The sequence below is a fragment of the Hibiscus syriacus genome, unplaced genomic scaffold (genome assembly GCF_006381635.1).
Source record: "Hibiscus syriacus cultivar Baekdansim isolate YM2019G1 unplaced genomic scaffold, ASM638163v2 tig00110332_pilon, whole genome shotgun sequence".
Classification (NCBI taxonomy): domain Eukaryota; kingdom Viridiplantae; phylum Streptophyta; class Magnoliopsida; order Malvales; family Malvaceae; genus Hibiscus; species Hibiscus syriacus.
The window spans coordinates 9388349-9413316 of NW_024062688.1; the positions used below are offsets into that span (position 1 = coordinate 9388349).

At 32.2% G+C, this 24968-nt stretch overlaps 1 protein-coding gene and 3 pseudogenes across 1 annotated transcript; 1 reads left to right on the plus strand and 3 right to left on the minus strand.

Moving 5' to 3' along the window:
* Window positions 1–4988: 4988 nt before the first annotated feature.
* LOC120119865 (protein LIGHT-DEPENDENT SHORT HYPOCOTYLS 4-like) lies at window positions 4989–5638 on the minus strand. Its single transcript, XM_039139664.1, has one exon. It carries the CDS (start codon window positions 5608–5610, stop codon window positions 5014–5016), a length of 597 nt encoding a protein of 198 aa, XP_038995595.1. The 5' UTR covers window positions 5611–5638; the 3' UTR covers window positions 4989–5013.
* An 8977-nt stretch (window positions 5639–14615) lies between these two features.
* Window positions 14616–15696, minus strand: LOC120120118 (annotated as a pseudogene).
* A 4064-nt stretch (window positions 15697–19760) lies between these two features.
* LOC120119957 lies at window positions 19761–21193 on the minus strand (annotated as a pseudogene).
* An 885-nt stretch (window positions 21194–22078) lies between these two features.
* LOC120119960 lies at window positions 22079–24597 on the plus strand (annotated as a pseudogene).
* Window positions 24598–24968: the final 371 nt, after the last annotated feature.

The following is a 24968-nucleotide window of genomic DNA, read 5'->3' on the forward strand; positions in this document are numbered from 1 at the left end:
TTGATTAATAACGTACAAGACCTTTCCTTTAAAAAAAAAAAAAAAGATGATAGTGACTTCGAGTCTATCTACTGAAGGCTTACTCTATGTAAATCACATTGTATCCATTGTTTATCTCTAGGAGTGTAAATGAACAAAGTATTCTGTGAATTATTTTTGAACTGTTCGTATAAAGCTTGTTTAAGTTTATTTATTAAGATAAATAAATAAGCATGAACAAATTTTTTGTGTTCATTTAAGAAACAAATGAACACAAATAGAGGTGTGTTTGGTTCATTTATGTTCACAAACAAACTTATTTATAAGCTTAGTTATCGACTTATTCGTTTATGTTCATAAACAAACTCGTTTGATTTTTATGTTTTTTAATATATTTTTACAATATTTTTCATTTTTTATACTTTAAATATTGATAAATATAATACCTAAATGGAACATATGGTGAAATTTGAAGTTTAAACTATAAATTTTAACCTAAACGAATATGAAAGAACAAGAACGAGCGATATGACCAACCGGTCAAATGTTGTTTCTCACTGTAATAATTTAAGTTGAAAATACCTAATATATATTTTCTAGAAACTTATTTAAAGAATGGAATATATGTGGAAAGTTAAAGAATTTATATTCGATTACTGTTTTTTTTAAACTGAAAAAACAAAAATAACAAAATAATAATTTTATCTTTTAAAATGAGTTCATTTCACTAATTTTCCTACGAGAAAACCTACTTACACTCTGGAACAACCCAAACTGTTTGCAACAACATTCAGATAACTTGTAACAGTTCCAGATCCTCATTGACCATATATGGTAATAATCCGACATTAATTTAATCTGAATTTTAATATACTTTAATATGTAAAATAAAAGAAAAAAGTTCAAAAAAATGGCAGGAGAAGAAAATGGACCAAATCCATATTACGTTTCATTCGGACATTTTCTGGAACAATGGAGCCCTATTATTCACTTATTCATCCTAGCTGGAAAACTCATCGGAAAATAAACCAAATTATTGAAGTATAAGTTGTTAATGCAAGCACAGCCGACTTTTCTAAAAATGTATATGTTGATGAGATATAAAGGGAAGCAGTCATTCATCAAGTTGTATCTTTCAAAAACAGGAGGTATTACTTGAAATGCTTATCCCTAAATTAATGATTTCAAACCTTAAATTAACTCGGGCGACTTCATTAATAAAAAATAATGTTGTTATTTTTAAAGGTTTTGGGCTCGAACAAAATTAGGGAAGCAGATCAAAAGGTAAATTATCTAACAGATGGGATTAAATCCATATGCAACATTATTTGAAATGCTTGAGGAATTTGAACTCAAGGGATCATTGCAGTTCTTAATTGGTTAGAGGTTAGGGGAGAGCATTTATCAGTTATAATCGAGAATTTTTTTTAAAAAACTCGACACTTTCGTTTTAAACAATTATCTCAAATGGTTTTCGGTTTTTAAAAATTGTTATATAATTTAAGTCCCCTTATTGGAAGATGTTGAATGATAATACCAATCGAATTAAATTTATTCGACTGGTTTGTTGTAATTTTATAATTATTTAATTGAATGTTATCATAATTGAAATATATAACTTAAAAAAATCACTGTAGTTAATATTTAATCCTTCTTTAAATTACTTGTTCTGCTGTCATACTTTGATCTAAATTTTAAGATTAGTTTATAATTTACATAATGATAGAAAATATTCCTATCGTTTAATTAAATAATTATTTTGACTCGTACTTTTAGAATATTTTGACCTTTAACCTTTCATTTTGGAGTAAAAACTCTCCTTCGTATATGGAAATCATTAATCAACAAATGATTAATACTCCGAAAAAGATCTTCTTTACCCACAAAAAAAAATATTAAAGTGACTATTTACACAAATGTTAAGTTTTTTTTTCTTCACATTATACCTTTATAATTCTAGCCACACAACTTACATGTATCAACAATTATTATTATAATATATTATTAGATAAAATTAGGGAAAATGGAAAATATTTAGGTGAGAATGATTGTTTATGATAATATATTGTGATATATAGAATTTTAAGATTATGAGTAATCTGTTTATTCTTTTTTGTAGTATCTAAACAATCCTATATCTTGGGGGGAGGGGGGAGTTATCGTGAATTTAAATATAGGGTAAATTATATAAATGACCACCCAACTATGGGGGTTAGTCTCGAAATGACCACCTTTTTTAAAATTTGCATCAATAAGACCACTGAATTATTTAAATGGTTTCAATATAGTCACATGCCACTAACATTTAACGAAAGTGTGTACGTGTGACAGCTAATAAAATTGGTATAATTAGGGTGCAGGTCCTTAAGTTACGTATTCACGACTGGAACTCTGCTTTGTTTTCTTCCATTTTCATCACTACTCGTATATGATTTGTTTTCTTAGAATTTCATTTAATACAATTTGATCTTGTTTCTGTTTTTAATTTGTCTAATGTTGTAATTTGAGCATTAACTTTAAAATATTTTATTATAGTCATGTATTAAATTTATAGATTAAATCCCCTGAATTTTGGAATTAATCAATTTGATCATTGAGATTAACTTTAATTCTTAATTTTTAATTAGGTCCTAATTTAAATTTAATTTGATAAATTTATTTCTTCAATCAAATTGTGACACGTGTCACAATCTTATTAGAGGATTTTTAATTTTAATTTAATTAATTTGATAAATTTTCAATCCACTCAAAAGGTGGCACGTGTCACCTTTTGAATTGAAGTGAAAATAAATGAATATGAGTTTTGACACCTAAGGGTAACCTTCGCATGCCTTAACCCCTGAGCTAATTCTCACGCTTGTTATTGAGATAATACATTTGTTATATAACTTGTTCAAGTTTAGGCAAAAAAAAAATTAAAATAACTTAATTGGATTTGAACCCAAAATGAATTCGTAACCAAGCTAGACTAAACCAATAAGCTAAATCTAATATTTAGGAATAAATTATAATATTATATATATTATAGTTAATGATAATAAAATAAAAAAGGATAAGTGAGAACTTACATCTAGGCCAATTGAGAATATGACTAAATTTATTGTTTTTATATTTATTTTTAAATATTTTCAAACTAAAATTATTATTTTCATATTTATTTTTTAATTATTATATATATTTATATATATATGAAATCTTTAAAAATAATTTAATAGTAAAATTATAATCATAAGGAAAAATATTTAAGATTTAAATTATAAATTTATATTTTGATTTTAAATTGTGCTTGTGAGTTCATGTATATTAAATAAAATTTTAATTTAATTTTAAATATAATTTCATATATATAATCATTAATAAATAAATATAAAATATATATATTTAATTTAAAAATATTAAAATCTTAAATTAATTATAAATTTTATATTAGATTTTTTAGCAATTTAAGTGTTATCATATTCTCAATTGGCCTAGATTTAAATTTTGATTTAGCCTATATAATATATAATAAAAAAAATGTTTTAACATTAATGCTCAAATTAAGACATTAGACAAATTAAAAATAGAATCATGATCGAATTGCATTAAATGAAAATCCAAGGAAGCAAATCATTTACAAGTAGTGACCAAAGTGGAAGAAAACAAAGCATGGTTCCATCGCCGCTAATATGCAACTTTACAAGGACCCACATCTTAATTATACCAATTTATTAACTGTAAACACTTTTGCTAAATGTTAAGTGCAGGTGGTTATATTAAAACAATTTAAATAGTTTAGTGGTCATATTAACACAAATTTAAAAATAATGGTCATTTCGAGACCAACCATAGTTGGGTGGTCATTTATGTTGTTTATCATTAAATATATGATTTGTAGGACATTACAATAGTAACAATGGTAATAAATTAAGATTACATTTGATTTTTTATAATGCTTAAACCATTTCGATCCTAAAAAGGAAAGATATTACGTGTTTAAACAAACTCAAATTCATATCCTCCTAACTGTTACTATGACAATCATACTAACCGAATTAAGACTTATTTGAAATATTTTTAACATTACAATTCAACATTATTTCTACTCCTTTAATTTCTCATGACCATCTCTTGTTTTTAATTAGATTGCGATATTGTTCAAATACAATCACATTATTCGGCTCATCCATGATCATGCTTGTGTAGTGAAACATGAGCACAATTACATAACAAAAACATGGCATCAGAAAAATGATTGGAAACATAAATACTGCACGAAAACATAATAACAAGAAGATACCTATACAAAAACATTGTCAAGATCAGATATGAATTAGCTGGCTAACTTTCAAGTTCAAAATCAAAGCAGAAGAAAGAAAACAGTGGTAAGTAGTAGTAACAAGGTAATAATTAATTTCAAACCAATCCTTAAATGGTGAATTTGATGTTATTACAGTATATCAATTAATTCCGGACGGTCAGAGCAGTAAAATTAAAGTGCCGATCAGAGTAAGTCAGGAAAATATATATATATAAAAAGAGAGAGTAGCAGTGAGTGAAAACTGAAAATGAGCAGTATCTGTAACAAGCCATTAAAACAATTAACTATAGCTGAAGATTAATCTGACACGTGAACTCATCCTCAATATTGTAAAGCTCTTAACAGCAATGAAATGAAGGGAATTACCCATTAAAAGAACTGGAATATAAGAAAAGTGAAGAAAGATTGAGACAGATGAACTGCATAAATGAAGAAACCCATTTAAGCAACAAACTGATAGTACAATTCTCTTTTATTATTACTGCTACTAATAGTTCATTACAGAGGATTCTAATACTGCTTGCATCAAAAGCAATTTTCAATGAATCCACAAAGATGTCTACAACAGTACCAGTACCACTCTAGGTAGCAGCAAACACAAAGCATAGAAAAGTGAAAATACCCTAAAAATATACTCAAAATAATACCAAATACATACCTTATGGCTAAAGTAAAGAGAAAATGTCCCACATATGGGGTTTTGATGTTTTTACTTTGCTGATGCACATGTAGTTTTAACTTGCACCTGGCTGTGGTGGCGGTGGCGGCGGCAGCGGCGGAAATGGTGGAGTCGGGATCTGTTGAGCCGGTGGTCTCTTACGCTTCTTCTTCTCATAGCTAATCCCTCTTGCTTTTGACTGCATATCACGAACCTCACGAAGATAAAGCCTTACAGCTCGTGCCCCAAAAGGGTTCGCTTCGGGTTTTCCACCGTTTTCTTCAAAGGCAGCTCGGAGGCGGCCGATAAGAGCGTCGAGGCTGCCCCAGGCTTGACGGAGCGGGCAAGGGCAAGGGGCTGGTGGGTTAGGGAGTCCATAGAAAGGACAGATTTGAGCGTGGACTTTGGTCTTACCGAATTGGTCGAGGTAGCGAAGGAATTCGAGGACGTGAGCTCCACTGCACCTGGAGAGAGACAGTGGGGGCTTATGGTTCTTGAGGTATTGGCCAAAGGTGTTCCAATCACGGCGCTTTTGGTTCTCGTAGCGGCTTGAAGTCGTCGAAGAAGAAGAAGAAGAAGACGATGCAAGCGAGGCAGCACCGTTATTGCCAACGTCGATGAGGCTGGGGTTACCACAGTTGGAACTATAATGAGTTTCTCGAATTGAATCCATGGACCAAACACAGTATTCTAATAGATTTGATCTTCTTTCTCTGAACCACGTACACGCTAGGGTTTCACTTTTCTTTTATAAAAAAAAAAACTTTTTCAGTGACCATACGATTAAAACCTACCCAAGTTAAAGAAACCGTGAACAAAAGCTTTTGTTTATATATATAATTTAGTCTACTTTTTTTTTTCTTGGCAGATGACAGTGTTGATATGAAACAATACAGTGAAGAAGAAAACCAAAGAGAAAAGAAAAAGTAGACAAGGAAGAGTGGAGGAGGCTGCCAACTAATGATTTAGAATGGACAGAATTTTCTTATTTGAGGAGAGTTAGGCAGGTCAAGAAAGATGAGTTTGGGGATGAAGTAGTAGTTTTAAGATTTGTGATTGGAAGATATATGGATCATATGATTAGATTGATGGAATAAAAGAGACTTGTTTTGTTCTGCTGAAATATATTAGATAGAAAAGCGATGAAGATAGAGGGTTATATATATATATATATATATATATATATATATATATGATTTGCTAATGGGGTTTTATTATTGTTATTTATGGCATTAATTCTTAGTAAAGAGAAGATAAATTTGTGAAATGAAATTGAAATTGAAATTGAAATTGAAATTAAAATTGAGAAGGGTGACTCAGAGAAGTAGATTTAGACGGAGACTGGGATTTTTTTTAAATAAAATAATATTGAAGGGGTAAAATAAAATTCAAGGGAAAGAAATGATCTTTTTTAATTGAGCCCTGTAGCTTCGAATGACAGTTCCTTCTTCGTTGAACACAATAATCTTTTCCCTTTTCCTTTCCCTCTATTTTTCAATCACCTGACCTAAAAACAACATTTCAAAAAAAGAATCATCATTTTCCTTTGGGTAACGAAAAACCTTTATTATTTATTATATTTTTATTTCGAATTCAATTTTTTTTAAAAAGAATAATAATTTTTAAAATTGAGTACACTAATGATCACTTATATTTTTATTTTTATACACTTTTGATAATTTATTTCAAAAAATATAAGATACGATCACTTTTCTTTTTATTTAATTAGGATATGATCACTTTTATTTTTATTTGACTAAAATGTGATCATCACATGTTAACTACGGTAATAGTTGGTATAATCACACGTTTAAATATCTATGTTATTTACATATGATTTCAATTTAATTATATTTTTAAATAATTTTTAACATAAAATATATATTTTAAAATTAAATTAATAATAAAATATATTAAATAAGTTAATATAAATTTTTTTTTGAAGTTAATATATATAAAATATTATGAATACATACACTAAGATACAAAATATATACTTGTCTTAATGGTTTGATACATGTTTAGTTTCTTAAATGATCATTGATTGGATCTTTTTTGCCACAATTTGATTTCTTTTGTTTTTTTTAAGCTAGAAGGTGACACATGTCACTCTTTAATTGGTGAAAAGAAATATATTAAACTAAAATAAAATTAGTCCTCCAACTTAATAGTGACATGTGGCATGACATATGACATCATTCGATCAGATGATTAAATTTATTTTAATTTATTTAAAGTATGACTAAATTGAGATAATATGTAAATAACATGGACCAAATATGTGATTATATCAAAATATTTAATTGTTTTTAATGGCAATTAATTTGGGCTGACCACATCTTAATTAAATAAAAATGAAAATCATCATATCTTATGTTTTTTGAAATCAGTTATAAAAAATAGACAAAACACAAACATAAATAATCATTCGTGTAGTTAATATTCTTTTAATCATTGTGATATCTTTAATTTGATAAGATTGTATCCATCTCTAATCACACACATATATAATTTTTTTATTAATAATTTAATTTCACATCTCCTAAATTTTTATTAATTTGTACCCTTAAAATTTCTAACATAACTTATTAAAATTTCATATCTCTTCCATAAAATTTGAAATTCGTCCTTGAGTTTCTTGATTACTTTTTTTTTTTTCAAAATATACTTTTTGTTGGTTAATACAAATTAAAATATATAGTTTAATTTATATTTTGATTTAATAAAGAGAAAAATTATACTACCATTCCAGTCTTCATGGATCATTGGGTCCATCAATATTCACCAGCCGAGCTACTTAACTCATGTGGGGATCCTAGCAGCTTGTCTAAGGGTTTTGATTTGAGAGACCCTTCTTTGGGAATATGGCGGGTTGAGCGCCAGTGGCTAGAGCCATATTATCGATCCCCATACCTGTAGATCGTCGGTCATATCGTATGGTTTGGAGGTTGGAGCCTCACGAACGCTTCACGATCAGAAGTGTATACAATTTCCTTATCCGTTTAGACTCACAACGAGTGATTACAGATGCCAGTGATATTGGTTTCTATATAATGCTTTGGTCACAACCCCTCCCTAAGAAGGATCGGATTTTTATATGGAGGGCTTTTTGTAATCTACTTCCTTTCTATGTCAACCTATACCAAAAGCATGTTGTCTCTGACTCGCTTTGCTTTCGGTGTGGAGTAGGCCAAGAGTCTGTCTAGCGTGCTCTCAATGGTTGCTCTCAGTTGCACTCAACGTGAGGGTTGTTTGGTTAGGAGCAGTTCACTCAGGGTCATGGAATGGACTTCCGGGAATGGATGCTTTCAGTGTTGCCTCATCTCTCCATACCTGACACACACAAGGTATCTTTGCTACTTTGGTCTCTCTGGGGTGCTCAGAACCGTCAACTTTATAAGGGCCACATTTCATCGAATGTGGAGATCCATGGGTTTGTGATTAACTACCTCGTAGAGCTTTGTTCGGCATTGGTACCCTCAGATGTAGTTCCTGTCCCGATTGTTCGGTTTTGGTCTATTTCCCCAGCTGGTTTAATCAATGCTAATGCTGATGGCTCGTATGACAAAGGCATGGGCAAGGGAGGTATCAATTGTGTTTTTGAGATTCAACTGGTCAATTCTTACCAGGCTGTTCGCGAGGGATTCCTCTTGCAACGGATTATTTTCACATGGAATCTTTAGCGTGTTTGGAAGGGCTAAAATTGACATTGAGTCTAGGTCATGGTATTAAATTGCGGCCGCAACGCAGTGTAACGGCTGCATCGTAACGGTTTTGAAAGTCACCGCGAAGTAATATTAATGCAACTTAACTGCCTGCGACAGCCGCAACACGTTAAAAAATCACGCCCGTGACAACCGCAACACGTTACGTAACGTCCGCAACATCCGTAACCGCGACAGATGTCGCAACCGCTATTTTATACTATGGTCTAGGTTACATGAGTATACTCGTCGAAGGAGATTCAGTCTGTTATATCCAGAGTTGTTTCATCACAGGTTGACTATTCCTATGGTGGTTGCATTATTGATCAGATCCGAGCTCTTGCAACATCCTTTGATCATTGTACATTTCAGCATGTGGGTCGGGAACTCGGGATGGTAATAGGGTCGCTGATGTGTATGCGCTTCAAGGCCTATCGCAAGTCTCTCCTATAGTCCAATGTGCTGGTTTGGCAGTCCTCCGTTTATAGTCCCCTTGCTCGCCTCAGACCAAGCAACTTTGTTTTCGTAGCTTATGTTTTATTTTGCTTTGGCACAAACTGTAGTTTACGCTTGCCTTACTTTTGCATGGGAATGAAATTTCACGCTTTTACTAAAAAAAATTATACTTAAAGTGCCTTATACAGTACATAAAATATTTTAAAAAATAAAGACAAAAATTACATGTAATATACTCCTATAATTTAATAAAATTTGTATAAATTAAATTACTATAGTTATAAACCCTAAAGATTAACGTTTCTTTTTCTTTTAATTTATTTGACAAGTGATGACATCAGTTTTGGTGCTTGCCACAGGTCACTTGTATTTGTTTTATTTTTTTAGTTTATAATAATTTGACCTTTATGACACATTTATTTTTTGTCATCGTGATATGTATTCGATCGTTTGTTTTTTTTGTTTAATTTTTTAAATATTGGATTTGACGTCGCATCAACTGATTAATATGTCATCAACTAGTTACCCTGTTGATTTTTCATGTTTTGGACTCTCGGATTGGACTTGGATACACAATTTGTGTTTGTAGATAGTTTTTCTCAAGAAACTCGATTCTGATTTGTGGTTGTCGGTGGTCTTTCAATAGTTTAATCTATTGTTGTGGTTTATTTGTTGATACAATCATATTTGTTTGAGGTTTTTTATTGGTTTTAATCTTTTCCTTGTATGATTTTGAGTGATTAGTTTAGTGTGTCAATAATTATAGAAAAATATTCTAATTATATGTTTAATTTATGAACTTCATTGTAATTTTGAATTCTCTTTTAAAATAAAATTAACGGCTTTGTTTGCATAAAAAAATATGATCACTACAATATGAACTTATTATGATATAGAATTAGATTATTGGTTTATTCTTAAGCAAATTTGAAGGATTCTAGATTAAATTTTTGGATTTCGGGGCATTTTTCAGTGAAATGAGCACCGGTAGATTAAAAATTTTGAAGTCAAATAGTTGTCGACGATAACAGTAAATGGTAATCAATGACCGACGATAGAAATAAGCAGCTGTCCCGACATGAAATTTAATTGTATTCAATAATTAAATTAATATTTTATATATAGTTCAAGGTTAATTTAGTATTTTAATTAAAGTCTAGGATCAAATTTTTATTCTATCTAAAATTTAAGGGTCAAGCTACTCGTATGCCACATCATTAAACTAACGGGTGTTGGCAATGTAAATGATCAAAATGTTACTTTTTGAAAACCAGTAATCAAAATAAGATTACCAAAAACAAAAAGGATCATCAATGTAGTTACGCAAAGCTATATTATTTTTCTTTCTTTTTTTCTTGCACACAAACTTAGTATTTATTTATTATTAATATGGGGTAAGTATAAGGTAGTATCTTTCAAATATAATTTTCAACAATTTGACATTAAATATTCGCACTCTAACATTTCTGGTGCTCAAACAAAGGACCTCAAGGAATAACAACAATTCATTTATCATCAAGATCATTTAATTTGTGCTTAGTTAGTATTTATGGTTGTACCAGGTGATTATACTTTTATCTCAACATCGGAACAAATACATAATAATTATATATATATGTCGTAGTTTAAGGTAAAATTTTAATATTATAATACCATGTTTAACATATTGATTTACTTTAAAACGTTACTTTTTCAAAAACGATGAATAAAATAAGATAAGAAAAAAAGGATAATCAATGTAATTTACCCAAATCTATACCACCTCCTTTTTTTCTGCATACGAACTTGGTTACTATTTCTAATTGATGACCGGGGAATGAACCAAATTCTTGGTTTGCTAAAAACTGGCCATTTATTTACGGCGATTGCATTTTGATTATTTAACTTATGAAATTTGTAATACAGTCATCGAACTTTTAATTTATTTTCTATAAAGTCCATATTGTTACCTTGTTAGTTTTTACTTGGGTAACACTTAACTCATGTTAACTTCCCTCCTCCTCCTTCGGTCAAAATCAATGCTATGGGTTGGCCAAGCCTTAAATCCAAATGAAAAGGAGAATTCGACTCAAGAATCCCAAAAGCTTCCCCTGTACACCCTAAAATCTGTCCCTAATTTCCACTGAACTTGTCGAAGGTGAAGAAAAATGATGGAAGCCATGGAAGCTATCTTATTCATTTGTTTCAGACTGATTCCCTTTATCATTTATTGGTCGGTCTTATTAGCTCCCTATAACTGTGTGAATTGAAGAAATTTTGAGCCCCAATTCTATGGTTAGTTTTACCATTCTTGGGGTCAATGATCTCTATTCTATGTTCATCTAAAATTTTGTTGTTTTCATATATCAGTAGGAGCCCATATAAGCTCTTGCTTCCCTCATGCTCTGCTGATGCTTTTGGCGTCCTTGCTCTTGCATCTGGTTTGTCTATTGCTTCCCTCTTTGATGCATATCCCTGTGGTTGATTTTCAAATCCAGCATTCAAACAACTTCCCCCATCGCTCCTTGCTCAGCCCCAGTATCTATGATGGACCAATCAAAACTGCAGCTGTGTACCCCATTTAATTTTTACAAGAAAAACCATAGCTCCTTGTTGTTCATAAATAAAAATATTTAGTCCTCCATCCAACTAGAAGTTGGCGAATATGATATTTACCATGCAAAGGTTACTTATGATCACACTTCCATCTTCCGTATTCACTTTGATGATGTTCATCAGAGAAGTTGCATTCATTTTTAGTATTTGACAAAGCTCAGTTGTCCTAGCTGTGTCTGGTTGTAGCCTATAACACACAACTCTTATCTTTCCAAAGGGGGGATTTCAGTATGAAACAAACGAATAAGATAGCTTTCCATGGCTGCCATCACATACATTCTTGATTTGAATTCTCTATTTTTCTTCACCTTCGACAAGTTCAATGGAAATTAGGGATAAATTTTAGGGTTTGCATAGGAAGCTTTTGGGATTCTTGAGTCGAATTCTCCTTTTCATTTGGATTTAAGGCTTGAGTCAACCGATAGCAATGGACTTTGACTGAAGAATAAGAAGAAGAAGGGGAGTTAACGGAGTTAAGTGTCACGTCATAAAAAATTAACTGAAGGTAACGACAGGAACCTTATTGAAAATGTACTAAAAGTTCGTTGATTGTATTGCAAATTTCAAAAGTTGGGTCACCAAAATGCAAACATCCTAGAAGTTTGGTGACTATTTATATACTTTACCATAATATTTAATATATGGGTAAATTACATGCTTACTCATTGAACTTTACTCTCTCTCCTATTTCACTCACCGCACTTTCAATTTTTTCAATTTACTCACTAAACTTTAGACATTTAGCTTTTTTTGTCACTCGACTGTTTTCTTTCTAACGGTGTGATGATGTGGCAATTAACAAAACGACGTAATTTTAGATTCTATAAAAAATTAAATTTAGATCAAAACAATGTAGTTTTAATCTAATTTTTTTTTCATTTTGGCTCTTTCCTTCATCATTCTTCTTCCTCCCCTTATCTCTCCATTTCCCCCTAATCTCATTTGAACCCAGGTTTCGACCACAACGCTGGCAGTTATTGTGACCACTTCCGACCACCTTTACCGGAGATCAATGACCAAATACTGACTTCGAAATTTGCAAAAATAAATCCAATAGAAAATCATTTTGGATCAAACCAATGCCACAAAAAATAATGGATTCTAAGCAAGTTGAAATCAAAATCTAAATGAGCAATTCCCCAATCTTCTTCACTCTTACAACTTCTTCACAATCTTTTCCCATTATCGAAAGGAACAAACCAAAAAATAATGGAATGAAAATAAAACCCAAAAAAGATAAAGATCAATTCTCTCATAAAAAAATAAGCATGTGTAGTGAATAAGAAAGCAACTAAAAATCAAAATCAGAAAAAGAGTTTCCTAAAAAAAATTAAATAGTTGAAGAAATTTTTTATCTCAAACTTAAAGAGTGGAGGAGTGATATAGGTCTTTTATGGGGGTATCCATCATTTTCAGAAGAAAAGAGAAATTTATTTCTCTTTCTCCATTGTTGAAAAATTTTCCTATTTTTTCTATCAATATGTTTTATTCAAAATAGCAAACATAGAGTAATGAGAGAAGAAACAACAAAACAAAGAATGAGGGGGAAGGCAGGAGAGAACTTGAGATTTTATAAAGATAGTGATTTTGAAATATAATAAAACCAGAGAAAAACACCCCCAAAACCAGAGAAATGGAGAGAGAAAGGGGAAGAAAAAGGAAGAATGAAAGAGTAAAAATGAAAAAGTAAAAATAGTTTACCTTTTTTTTAACATGTTTGCGCTTTTTTTTACTTGTCATTTATAATATTCTCAGATGATTTAAAAATTATTTATGTATTCCACGTCATATCGTTGTTACAAAATTAATGGCGGAGTGACCAACAAAGTTCAATGTCAAAAGTTCAGTGAGCAAATTGAAAAAATTGAAAGTACGGTGAGTGAAATAGATAAGAGAGTAAAGTTCAGTGAGTAAACGTGTAATTTACCCTTAATATATTCCACATGGCTGATAAAGCCTTGAACCGGCAGGAATGTGGCCACATGTACCTCAAATCCCCAATCCTAACCATATCCATTCGTACACCAATATATATTCCCTAATAGTTTAACATTATGATTGAGAACTAATAGCTATTCCCTAATAGTTAAAATTTTAGTCTCTTCTCAAACATTTCAATATCCAACCAGTGCCAACCTGATATCCAAATATGAGATATGATTTGTTCACATTGTGTAATTTTTTTTGATTTTATATTTTTTTAAAATCATTAGATGAGTGAAAATAGATGACTGTGATTAATAGTTTAAGAACAAGAACTCGTGAAGTCTGACTGTTGTGAGGTATCATCGTACCCAAAATGCAAGCTGTTGTGTGATTTGGGACCATACATAACAACATCAGTGGACCAGGGGGCGCCTTGGGTACTTTCTTTTTCTCCGAAACAGTCATACCAATTAGATTGTTGGATCATGCTTCAAGTTCCAGGTAACAAAATAGGAAAAATAGAGTATTATCATATCAGGACAGCAGTAAAGAGCATGAACCTTTGTATGCATTGTTTAGTTCTGTCTCCTCTTAGCTTAATATTTGAGCGACAATTTGATTACTTGAAGCTTTTGGAAGTTTCTGGACTATTGTGACATGTCGGCTTTGCTCAACTTTCTTGGACAGCTTACATTACTCGATCTGAGATGAAAGGAATAGACGAATTTTCAGACGTGAATCAAGAACACCTGATCAAGTCCTTAAGACCATTAAGGATCTTGTTCGTATCAAACTTAGTGATAGAAATTTCAATAGAAATCACTATGTCAATGTAAACTTATGTAATTATTGGGGTATTGATTGAATATTTTGTTGTAAGTAGGCTTTATACCTCATTTGGGATGTTCCTGATGTAATTTTCCTTGGATAATAAAAATTTGCTTATCCAAAAAAAAAAAAAAAACCAGAAGAAAAACATGACAAAATTTGACAGTTGTCATGTCTTGCCCTTCCCCGTGGCACTTTCTCTTTGATTGCGGAAGTGACCGAGAAGTTGTTGTGCCTGCAAAAGTATATAAAGAAAACATATCATGTACATCCTCATGTGCATCCAGAAAATGCATGCACCATACCAGAACTTGGAACTATTGAGGCATAATTGCAGTAATGTAAAGGCGGTGTTTTCCTTACCCCTACACGATCCTGATTCGACAACTTCAACTAGTATTGGTATACCACGTTCTCGTACAATTACTAAACCCGCTTCGCTAATTGTTGACAGGTTCGAGAGAAGAGCAATTGCCTTATCAACCATTCCACTCTCAGGATCCATTAAATCAACTAGGTACTTTACTGTACCTGCTTGAACTATACGAGCCTTATTTTCATGGAAGATTTATAAGTTAAACAAAGCAGTAACAGCATCTTTTTGCCCTCTCGATGTTCCTGAGCACAGAAGATTCACCAAGGCTTTGACAGCACCAGAACGTCCGATCCTCGTCTTGCACTCTTCCAAGACTGAAAGACTGAACAATGTCGCTGAGGAATTTTCTTTGGCTCCATTTCCAGACTTTAGAACATGAAGTAGTGGCTCTATTGCTCCAGATTTACAATCATGGCCTTATTATCTTTGTTAATCGAAAGATTTAAAAAGCTGTAACAGCATGCTAGAGTTATCTTTACCTCCGAGTATAATAGAGAAAGTAATGGTGCAATAGCGCCACAGTGGCCTATAATTATACCATTTTCCATGTTGTGCTTCACAAAAAGGCGCAGTTCTGAAGCAGCTGTAGTTTTGACTTCAATTGACAGGCTTTGAAGGTTGCCTAGTAATTTCTTCACATGGGAACTAGTGGCCAAATCATCACACATTCATTGTCACACCCTGACCCAGAAAATGCACTGGAGTATGCTCTGTTATAATAATGGTTTCCATTGACCGTCTCTTGTATTTTTGTTTCGGAGAATTGCAACTGCTTTTCAGTTATCCAGGTAGAAATTCCAGATTCTTTTGTTGAAGAAGTGCCAAAGCCATCAGATGAAATTTCAGCTAACTCGTTCATTTCATGCTTAGTCATTAGCAGCAGGAGCGGAATCAACACTGTATATCACTCGTTGCTCGTATTTGATTTTGAGTTATATAAATTGGATTTCAAAATTGTGTTTCTCAATGGTAACATTGATGAAATATTTTATATAGTGTAATTAGAAAATTGAATCTGATGATACAAAATTAATGATATGCAAATTATAGAAATTCATTTATGAGTTTAAGTATGACTCTCGTTAATTGTATAACAAATTTCACCAAGTGATTATCTTGTTTGGTTTTGACATGAATTTGGTTGACAATTGTATATACTATAAGTTCAGTGGGAGTAACTCAAATGACACCCCTTATTGCTAAAGGAAACAAGTTTAGTCTTGGTCAATGTCCCAAGGATTGTTTTGAAACTAAGGAAATGTAAAAAGATCCATTATGCTTCAAAATAAATAAAGAATTTAATGTATACTCGAGTTTTTACACATTCAGACACATCATATGATTTTATGATATTAAACATATATTTAAGCAATTTGGGTATAAATCGTTGGATAGCAGTCAAATTGATTCATACAATACATTTAAGAACAAAAAGTTATATGCTCACATATCGAAGGTCTAGTAAGTAAGAGATCATCAAGTTTATGGACCACAACTTATTGGAAAATAAATGCAAAAATTTTGTCACATGAACTTCTAATTATGGATTGATAAAAAAGACCACTTGGGTTATTTTGTGAAAATTAAGTTGTAGTCATTTATTCCATATATAACAGAAACACCTTAAGTCTAAGCACATAGGTATTATGTTTCTGGTTGTTAAAGAAAAATCATATTGATTATTTATTTATAGAGCATATTGGCACAAACTCATAATTGTGTGCATAATAAGGAACTGTCACCTAAGGTGTTTCATGAGCACACTACTCATGTGAGTGTAATATCATTTAAAGATTTTAGTTTTAGTGAGAATTCGTAATTTTAATGCTAGTTTGTCATAGACAATTTCAGTTACTTCAGTTTAAGGATAATTATATTAAAGTTATTTTATGTAGAAATAAAGTTTGTCTTTATTTATCCTTACTCTAGTTTTGGTAAAATTTGATCTCACTAATGTTTAAAGATGACCAGTTGGAAATAGACACGTGTGATTCACATTACATGTTATTTTCATGCTACACTCCATGATAGATCTATGTCATTTGACTATGTTTGCATATGTGATCATTGATGGGTCTAGTAATGATTAATGTGGCAAAGGCGGCTTTGGTCCTATATAAATATAGTTGTTGGACAATATTTTTATAGAATATATATTGCATGATAACAAATTTTGAACTCATAAGATTATACATTTATCATGAAACATATGTTGCCCAAGTGGGAAATTGTTGGATTAAAATTTATAATTATGGACACATATTTATAATGTATATTGGTATCATAAAATATGACAAAAATTAAGTGATCAATTATGTTATAAAGTCATAAAGTATTAAAAGTGTCATTGAAATAAAAGTGTAGATATTATTAAAGTTATATTTATAACTTGATGAGTGGCAGAGTTATAAGTACATACAATAATTGATTCTTAAATCAACTATATAAAAGGGTTATGGTCCTCAAGAAATAAATAATCTCGTATTTTTTCTTATCCCAACAGAGATTTCATACTTAAGAAAATTCTATCTTCTTGGAAGATGACAACCAAAGAGAGATTTAAGAATTTCAACCTATCAATTAATCTAAGTACGTTTCCGTAAATCTAGTATTTCTTATTCGTGATGATTTGACCTTATTTAATCCTAATTTATTTTCATATTTATTATGATTTGATTCTAACATATTCTTCTCTACATGCAATAATTTGCAACTCGGTGCTTTTGTGGATGTTGATTAAAGTTCATGTCCTGATACTCCTCGTTCCACTATTGGTTATTGTACTTACATTGGTCATTGTCTCATTTCATGAAAATCTAAAATATAACATATCGTGAGTCGATCATCGTGAGAAGCAGAACATCGGGCGATGGCCTCGACTACACGTGAACTAGTATGAATTTTAACTCTTGTTTCATCTTTTCAAGTTTCTGTCCTGAATGCTTCCCTATTTTATGATAATCAATCAACCGTCTATATTACTTCAAATCCAATTTTTCATGAACGTAACAAATCATATTGAAGTTGATAGTCATTTTATTCGAGACAAGATCACAATTGATTTTATCAAATTATTTCATGTTTGATATGCTAATTAATTAGTGAACATTTCCAGTAAAACCCTTTTTTCAGCACTTTTTAAAGCTCTTATAGTCAATATGGATCTCCACAACATTCATCAGCCTCCATCTCTAGGGGGAGTATAACTAGTAGTTAATTAGTTATTTCATAAGTTCGTTGGGGTCTAACAGCTTGTACAAGTAGACGAGTTTAAACTATTTTTTCATCTTTAATAAAAACTTTAGTTCAATAAGTTTGATATTTACTTTTTAGAACTTTTATATCAAATTCATTAATTGATGTTAATGGTAACAAGTTATTATATAATTTATCTTTTTTATTTTAAAATTGTTCAATAGTAAAAACGATATAAACCTTAAAATTAAGTGGTACGTCGTACAATTTACAATTTACCATTTTCTATTGTAATGTATTGTTTGAACGATCACATTGCGGCAGAATGATTGCGTTGAGAAAATCAAGTTTCATTCTATGAAATTATAATCCAATTTAAATGTAGGGGTGTACAAAATTACCCGACCCGGTTGATTCGATCCGCCGACCCAAATTTAAAAAAATCGGGTAATTCTCTTAAAAAAAATTACCCGGCCGGGTCGGGCCCGGGTCACAAAATCTAGTTTTTTCGGGTACCCGAGTACCCGGTTAGTTTTTTTTTTATTTTTTTATATATAATTATATAAAATATAATGAATTATTTATATTATGGATTATTATATTTTGTATTTCGAACTTTTAAATTTTATGTTCGGATATTAGAGTATGTAATTCGAAGTTTCGAACATTTAAATTTGTGTATATATTTTTTTAAATTAATAATTTAAAAATAAAAAATTAAAAACCAGGTATCGGGTACCCGATTACTGGGTACCCGTAAAATCCGGATACCCGATTACCGGGTACCCGTAACATCTGGGTCGAGACACAGGCCAAGAAATCATCGACCTGAAAATTCCGATACCCGAATTTGCACACTCCTATTTAAATGTATTTATTGATGACTCCTAATCTGCTACGAAATCCATTACCTTTGGTGGACAGAATAAAGTTCTAACCAATTCGTGAAGTGGACATTTTAAAATGCGTGTGGCTCTTTTTGTTTTAGTGGGAATTATCTTAACTGGGGTTTAAAGGAAAGCAACTTAATTTAAAGTTCAGAAAAAAATACACAATTTAAAATGTTATTTTTTAAAATAATTTTGATTAAATTTTTTTTATAACATTTCAATTGAACCGAAAATGTTCGCGTCCATTTCTTGTTGTTCCTTAAATTTAAATTAGATTGTCGTATGACAGAACTACCCTCTTGACTTGTATTTGGCTATATATTTAAACAAAAAAAATGGCTTCATATAGATTTATAATGAATTTCCACGGTTTTTAGTCCAATAATGATGACGGATAAATTTATTAGCCTAATTGGGCGACATAAAGTTTATTTTAACATCTACAATAAATGTTGAACTCGTCATGTGGAGTGATGAATTCTAAAAAATAATATTTTATTTAAACTCGTTACGTGATAATGACGAATTTCTAAAAAATATAATTTTTTATTAAAATCTATCAGACTCACATTTAGGTAATAAATTCTAATAAAAATATATTTTATTGAAACTAGTTATACACACGTAAAGAATTCCAAGACACTTTAATAAATACAATAGATTATTAATTAATTTTTAATCACGTATAAACCTAAATAATTATTACACCAACATTAAACGGCTGGTTTTGCGAATTTCCACGGTGGAAATATTGTTAATTTAAGAATTATGGATTTAGATTTGTTATGATATATAATTTATTTTGGAAACAAATATAGAAACAAAGGGGTTACAATACAACTAATTAACGAGATCCATAAGTTAATTACAATAACTAAATTAGCTACTCAAAAATCTGGTAATTCTGATAAATCCCCAACTCTAGCAAAAAGATCATACCAGAAATCCATGTTAGTATCCGATTCATATATATTTGAACCATAGTCATTGACCGGTTCCAACTTTAGTAACGGTGAGCTTGAAAAGTACTGATGATGAAGTTGCGTGTCCGAACCAACAACTCGAAAATTGCCGGCCATGCCTGAATTGTCGGCCGACAATACTTCCAACCAGAAGTTCTCGTCGATTTCAGACGCATGATCTTCATGTGTTTCAATCTTGGTCGTGCACGTGTTACTGTTGTTTTCGATAGTGGTTACTGTGGAAACCTCGCTGGCAGATTCTGGTGGGGAACCTGGCGTATCTGCAGTGGTTCTTAGAAAATCCATGGATTGTTGTTGTTTGATGTCTTTGGATGAATCGAGGTTGAGTTGGGTTTGTCGTTTGTTGTCATTGGAACCATGGTTCGGTTTCAGCCTCTTCTTCAACTGGGTGTGCCATACATTTTTATTTCGTTATCTGTTCGTCCCGGTAATCTCGCCGCGATTGCCGACCATCTGTAAGAAGAAACAAATATATAAGAAACATGGCGACAATTCTCAGCACCGAATCTTTTCAGTTCCACATGTTTTTATGATTATATCTATAACCTAATTAATTACAAAATGGTTATCAAACCAATGCAGATCTGTGAATAAACAGCATCTTCAAACTAGAAATAGTCCAATAGGACTAAACATCTGCATAAGTAAAAATTGATATGAACTCAAATCTATCCTACTAAAAGATGAAACTTGGAATATGCAAATCCAGAGATGGACCGGGAAAGCTGATGGAGTTGTTCTTCCTTTAAAAATTATAAGTTGATCCTTATTTAGAGTTTTATAAATTCACCTATCTAACATAAAATGATGCATCCAACGGTATCCGTATGCAAATCAATATATAAACGCTCACCTATTACCAAGAGTTTGATGTAATTCGATAATGGTTTCTTCTTCTTCCCTGGTGAAATTCCCTCGTTTAATGTCTGGCCTCAAATAGTTTATCCAACGTAGCCTGCAACTCTTTCCACACCTCAATAAACCTGGAAAAAAAACAAAAGAATAACAGAGGACAACATCAGCAAAAGATAAAAAACTAGAAATTTCTGAGTTAGTAGTTAAAAGCAAGTGAAAGTAAAAAAAATACCAGCTTGTTTGGGGAGTGCTCGCCAGTTGCCATGGCCGTAGAGATGAATGTAATTGATGAGAATCTGATCTTCTTCGGGTGTCCAAGGGCCTTTCTTCAATCCCATTTTCTCACAGCATGGAGCTCTCCCCATTGTTTTCTATCCAAAAGCTTAACAAATCTGGGCTGTTGTTGGCTTGTTAGCTCTGTAATGGAGATGGCAAGAACAGATTATAAGCTCAAAACAACAGTATTTATATACACAACAAGACGAGAGTTAGACAAAAAGCAAATGTTGGGCTGGTCAAAAAAGTCAAAAGAGTAGTATTATACTAATACTAGCTCATACTTTTCAAAAGGTATTTCCACTAGATCCATAATTTCTAGGAAATAGGTGGTGACGGGACGGGGATATATCCTAGTGCTCGAATAAAACGTGGGGAAATATATATTTAAATACAATTCAGATGGTCATGGATGTAATGATTTATGTTCACAGGTGCATGAACTTTTAATTTAGAAGCTCAACTCCAATAATTCACAGCTTATTTGAACACAACAAGAAGTAGATATATCACAATATTAGTTTTAATCACAATATTAGTTTTAATCACAATATTAGTTTTAATCAAGTGTATATATATATATATATATATATATATATATAGTAGCTTTATCAGAAATTTTCAAGGTCATGAGCGAAAAACTAAAAAATATATTTTCATAAAATAGAAGTATATTTTATTATTTTGAATAATTAATTTAATATTATATAAATAAATTATTAAAAAATGACTAAATTTAGTAAGACATTATCCAAGAATCTTTCTGGGTAGATAACTAAGTGATCCGCTAATTGAATGGTAATTCTTGTGTCCTTCAATGGTTTGATAGAAAGAGTGTTGTAAACGGATAATGGCATCACGTTTATTGAGACTCCCAAATCGCACATCGCCCACTTAATGACTACTTTGCCCATTTTGCAAGGTTTGGCGAACATGCATTGGCCCTTCAACTTCGGTGGAAGCCCTCAGGTCAAAACCGTAAAAACGTGCTCTTCAAGATTTACTTTCTCATGCTCGCTAAGAAAAAGTCTTCTTTTAATAGTACAAAGCTCTTTAAGAAAACATGCATACCTTGGAACCTTTCAGATTACTTCTAAAAGTGGAATATTGATTTCAACTTTTCAAAATACATCTAGGATCTCCTTCTCCTCGGCTTGCTTGTCTTTTTTATGAAACTTGATGGGAAATGAGGTGGTACGACATATGGGGATGATGATGATTCAGGTATCGGATTCTTCTTCTTTTGAATTATGGCGTCATCCTAATTTTGGGATTTGGCATCACTTGCTTCATCGTTCTCCAAGTCATTTGCTTCTTCATCTTTTTTCTAGGATTTGGCATCAATCTTCTCTCAGATTGGTTGCTGATAATTGTTCCGCTTCTGAGAGTGATGGCGCTCACATTCTCCCGTAGGTTCGCTTAGGTTTGAGAGGGAAACTTGTGTGATTCTAAGCGGCCCACGATTTATGTCAACTGACTGATTTGTTTGTCAATTCCATGCGTTCTTTTTTTGTTTAATTCCTTTTTATAGTTCTACTGTTTTATGTTCTAAGTTCTAACTACGAGCAAGATTCTGTTTTACAAACCGATTTTGCTTCTTTGTTCAAAAGAAAGCATCATAAATCCTGTGCTGAAAATGATTATATTATGCAATAAAACTTGGATTATCAGTGAAATGAATGTATGGTTGTGTGGCCAGCCAGCAACATCAGGCATGGGAGTTGCTGATCACACCAAGGATACCTTTCTGGAGCTGAAAAGGAAGAAAGTTCATCGCTATGTGATATTTAGGATCGATGAGAAGAAAAGGGAGGTAGTGGTTGAATAAACTGGTGCCCCTGCTGAGACCTACGATGACTTCACTGCATCTCTGCCCGAAACCGACTGCCGATACGCCGTCTATGACTTCGATTTTGTTACATCTGAGAATTGTCAGAAGAGCAAGATTTTCTTCGTTGTATGGTAGATTTTGCCATTGACTCTCTTTAATACAACAAATTTACAGCAGTGATTACTTGTTAGCGGAAAGGGCCTTAACTTTACAGCAGTAATTACTTGTTGTGTTTTGTCGATCAGGTGCCCTTCATCGTCTCGAATCCGAACAAAGATGATGATTTATGCCACATCAAAAGACAGGCTTAGAAGGGAACTGAATGGCATCCATTACGAGATTCAAGGAACTGAATGGCATCCATTACGAGATTCAAGCAACTGACCCTACAGAGATGGATCTTGAAGTGTTAAGGGATCGTGCTCGTTGAAGCTGTTTGTAATTTTAGCCCTTCCATTCCAGGAATTTGTCCTTGTGGAATCAATTTCTGATGGGAAATACTGTATATTGTAATCCTTGAATAACCAGAATGTGGTGAAAGCTGATATGAAGCTCTGGTTTAACATTGCGTTTGCTGCTCTTCTGAAAGGTATCACACTGTCCATTCTGACTAGTTGTTGCTTGATCATTCGTCACATGATGTGCTGTCCCTGAGTGAAGAAACCATTTAGGTTTAACTATCGTATTACCAGAAGCTACACTTATGAAATAATCTGGACATTCTCCTCTTCTACTTTGGTTGTATTACCATCTGTCCTTGTAGAAATATTAACAATGTGTATGGATACTCAACGAATTCTTGCGGATAAACACAAGCATTAGCCTAAGAAGTCGAAGCTTGATTGGTTCGTTGTGAATAATGCCTTTGAAGCTTTGATACCACTGAATCGGTGTCAACACCTATCAACCAAGTGCCCTATTTTCTTATATAGTTGGAAGCGAGGCCTAATCCTTTCTCTGAATCTCGACATCCAGTATACTGTCCTGACCCAACTCTACGTGATCTATTCCTATTAGCGCTCTTGAATTCAGCTGTCCAGTGTTTATCACTTGAATATTCACTATAACTTGAATGGCTCACGACTAGATTCAGAATAAATAAGAACCAAAACTACTCAAACATGTATTCTGCAGGTAATCCATTCACAATCGTGGAGACATATTCTACATCTAAAACCTTGTTACCGCGCATTTCTAATAGATCAGTGACCTTCTTGATTTTTATAGTTATATTCCCTTTTTGACAGGACTGCTTTCTTCGTTGACTTGAGTTGGTTCATTACCTTCATGGAGGACATTTTCGAATAGTGTAAGGAGATCAGTTTTTAGATTGCAGCAGTCGTCTCCGCACCAACCGACGGTGGAAGTATATGTGGATGAGTGGTAGAAATGAGTCACGATGCCAGAGAGCTGTTCTGACGAATGAAATGAAGATAAGCTGGACTAATCTGGTTCTTCTATTGCTCGAAATCGAAGTGGAATCGTCTAGACAACCTGCTAACCGGTGTTCACGAACCATGAACACCACTTGTTGATTCCAGAGAAGGTTATTGTCGACTTGTCGTCATAGAGACAGACAGTCGCACGTTTTTTAGAAAAATTGTGTGACCAGATCTCTAGTGGATGATTCTTGAGCGAACTCTTCACTTAAACCTTCCATTGTTAATTGAGAACGGTGAACAACATTGAAGGCGGGGCTTCTAAAGACTATTAAATGGATCAATGAAGCATTGATACCGTGTTAAACGAGTATGGTGATCCAAAATCTAAGACTATCGATGAACAAAAATAATAGAATAAAAGAAGATTTGATTAGAAGTTTCAAAGTTGATTTTCATTATAGACCGAGTATACTCAATAAACCCATATACAACTTGGCCCAGTACACAGATTATATATATCTCTATCTCGTAACAAACTTCACAAGCCCCCTATATACGACTGACTTAACAAACTCAGTTGAATTTAAACTAAAATTGAAGTGAATTTTTAAGCTAACTTCTAATACCATATTCCTAAGCAAATCACTAATCCGTTTAATAAAACCATTTTGAATACTCTTTTCCAACTGTGTTCAACCTGAAATCGTACTAAAAATCTTTGGAAAAGGATCATA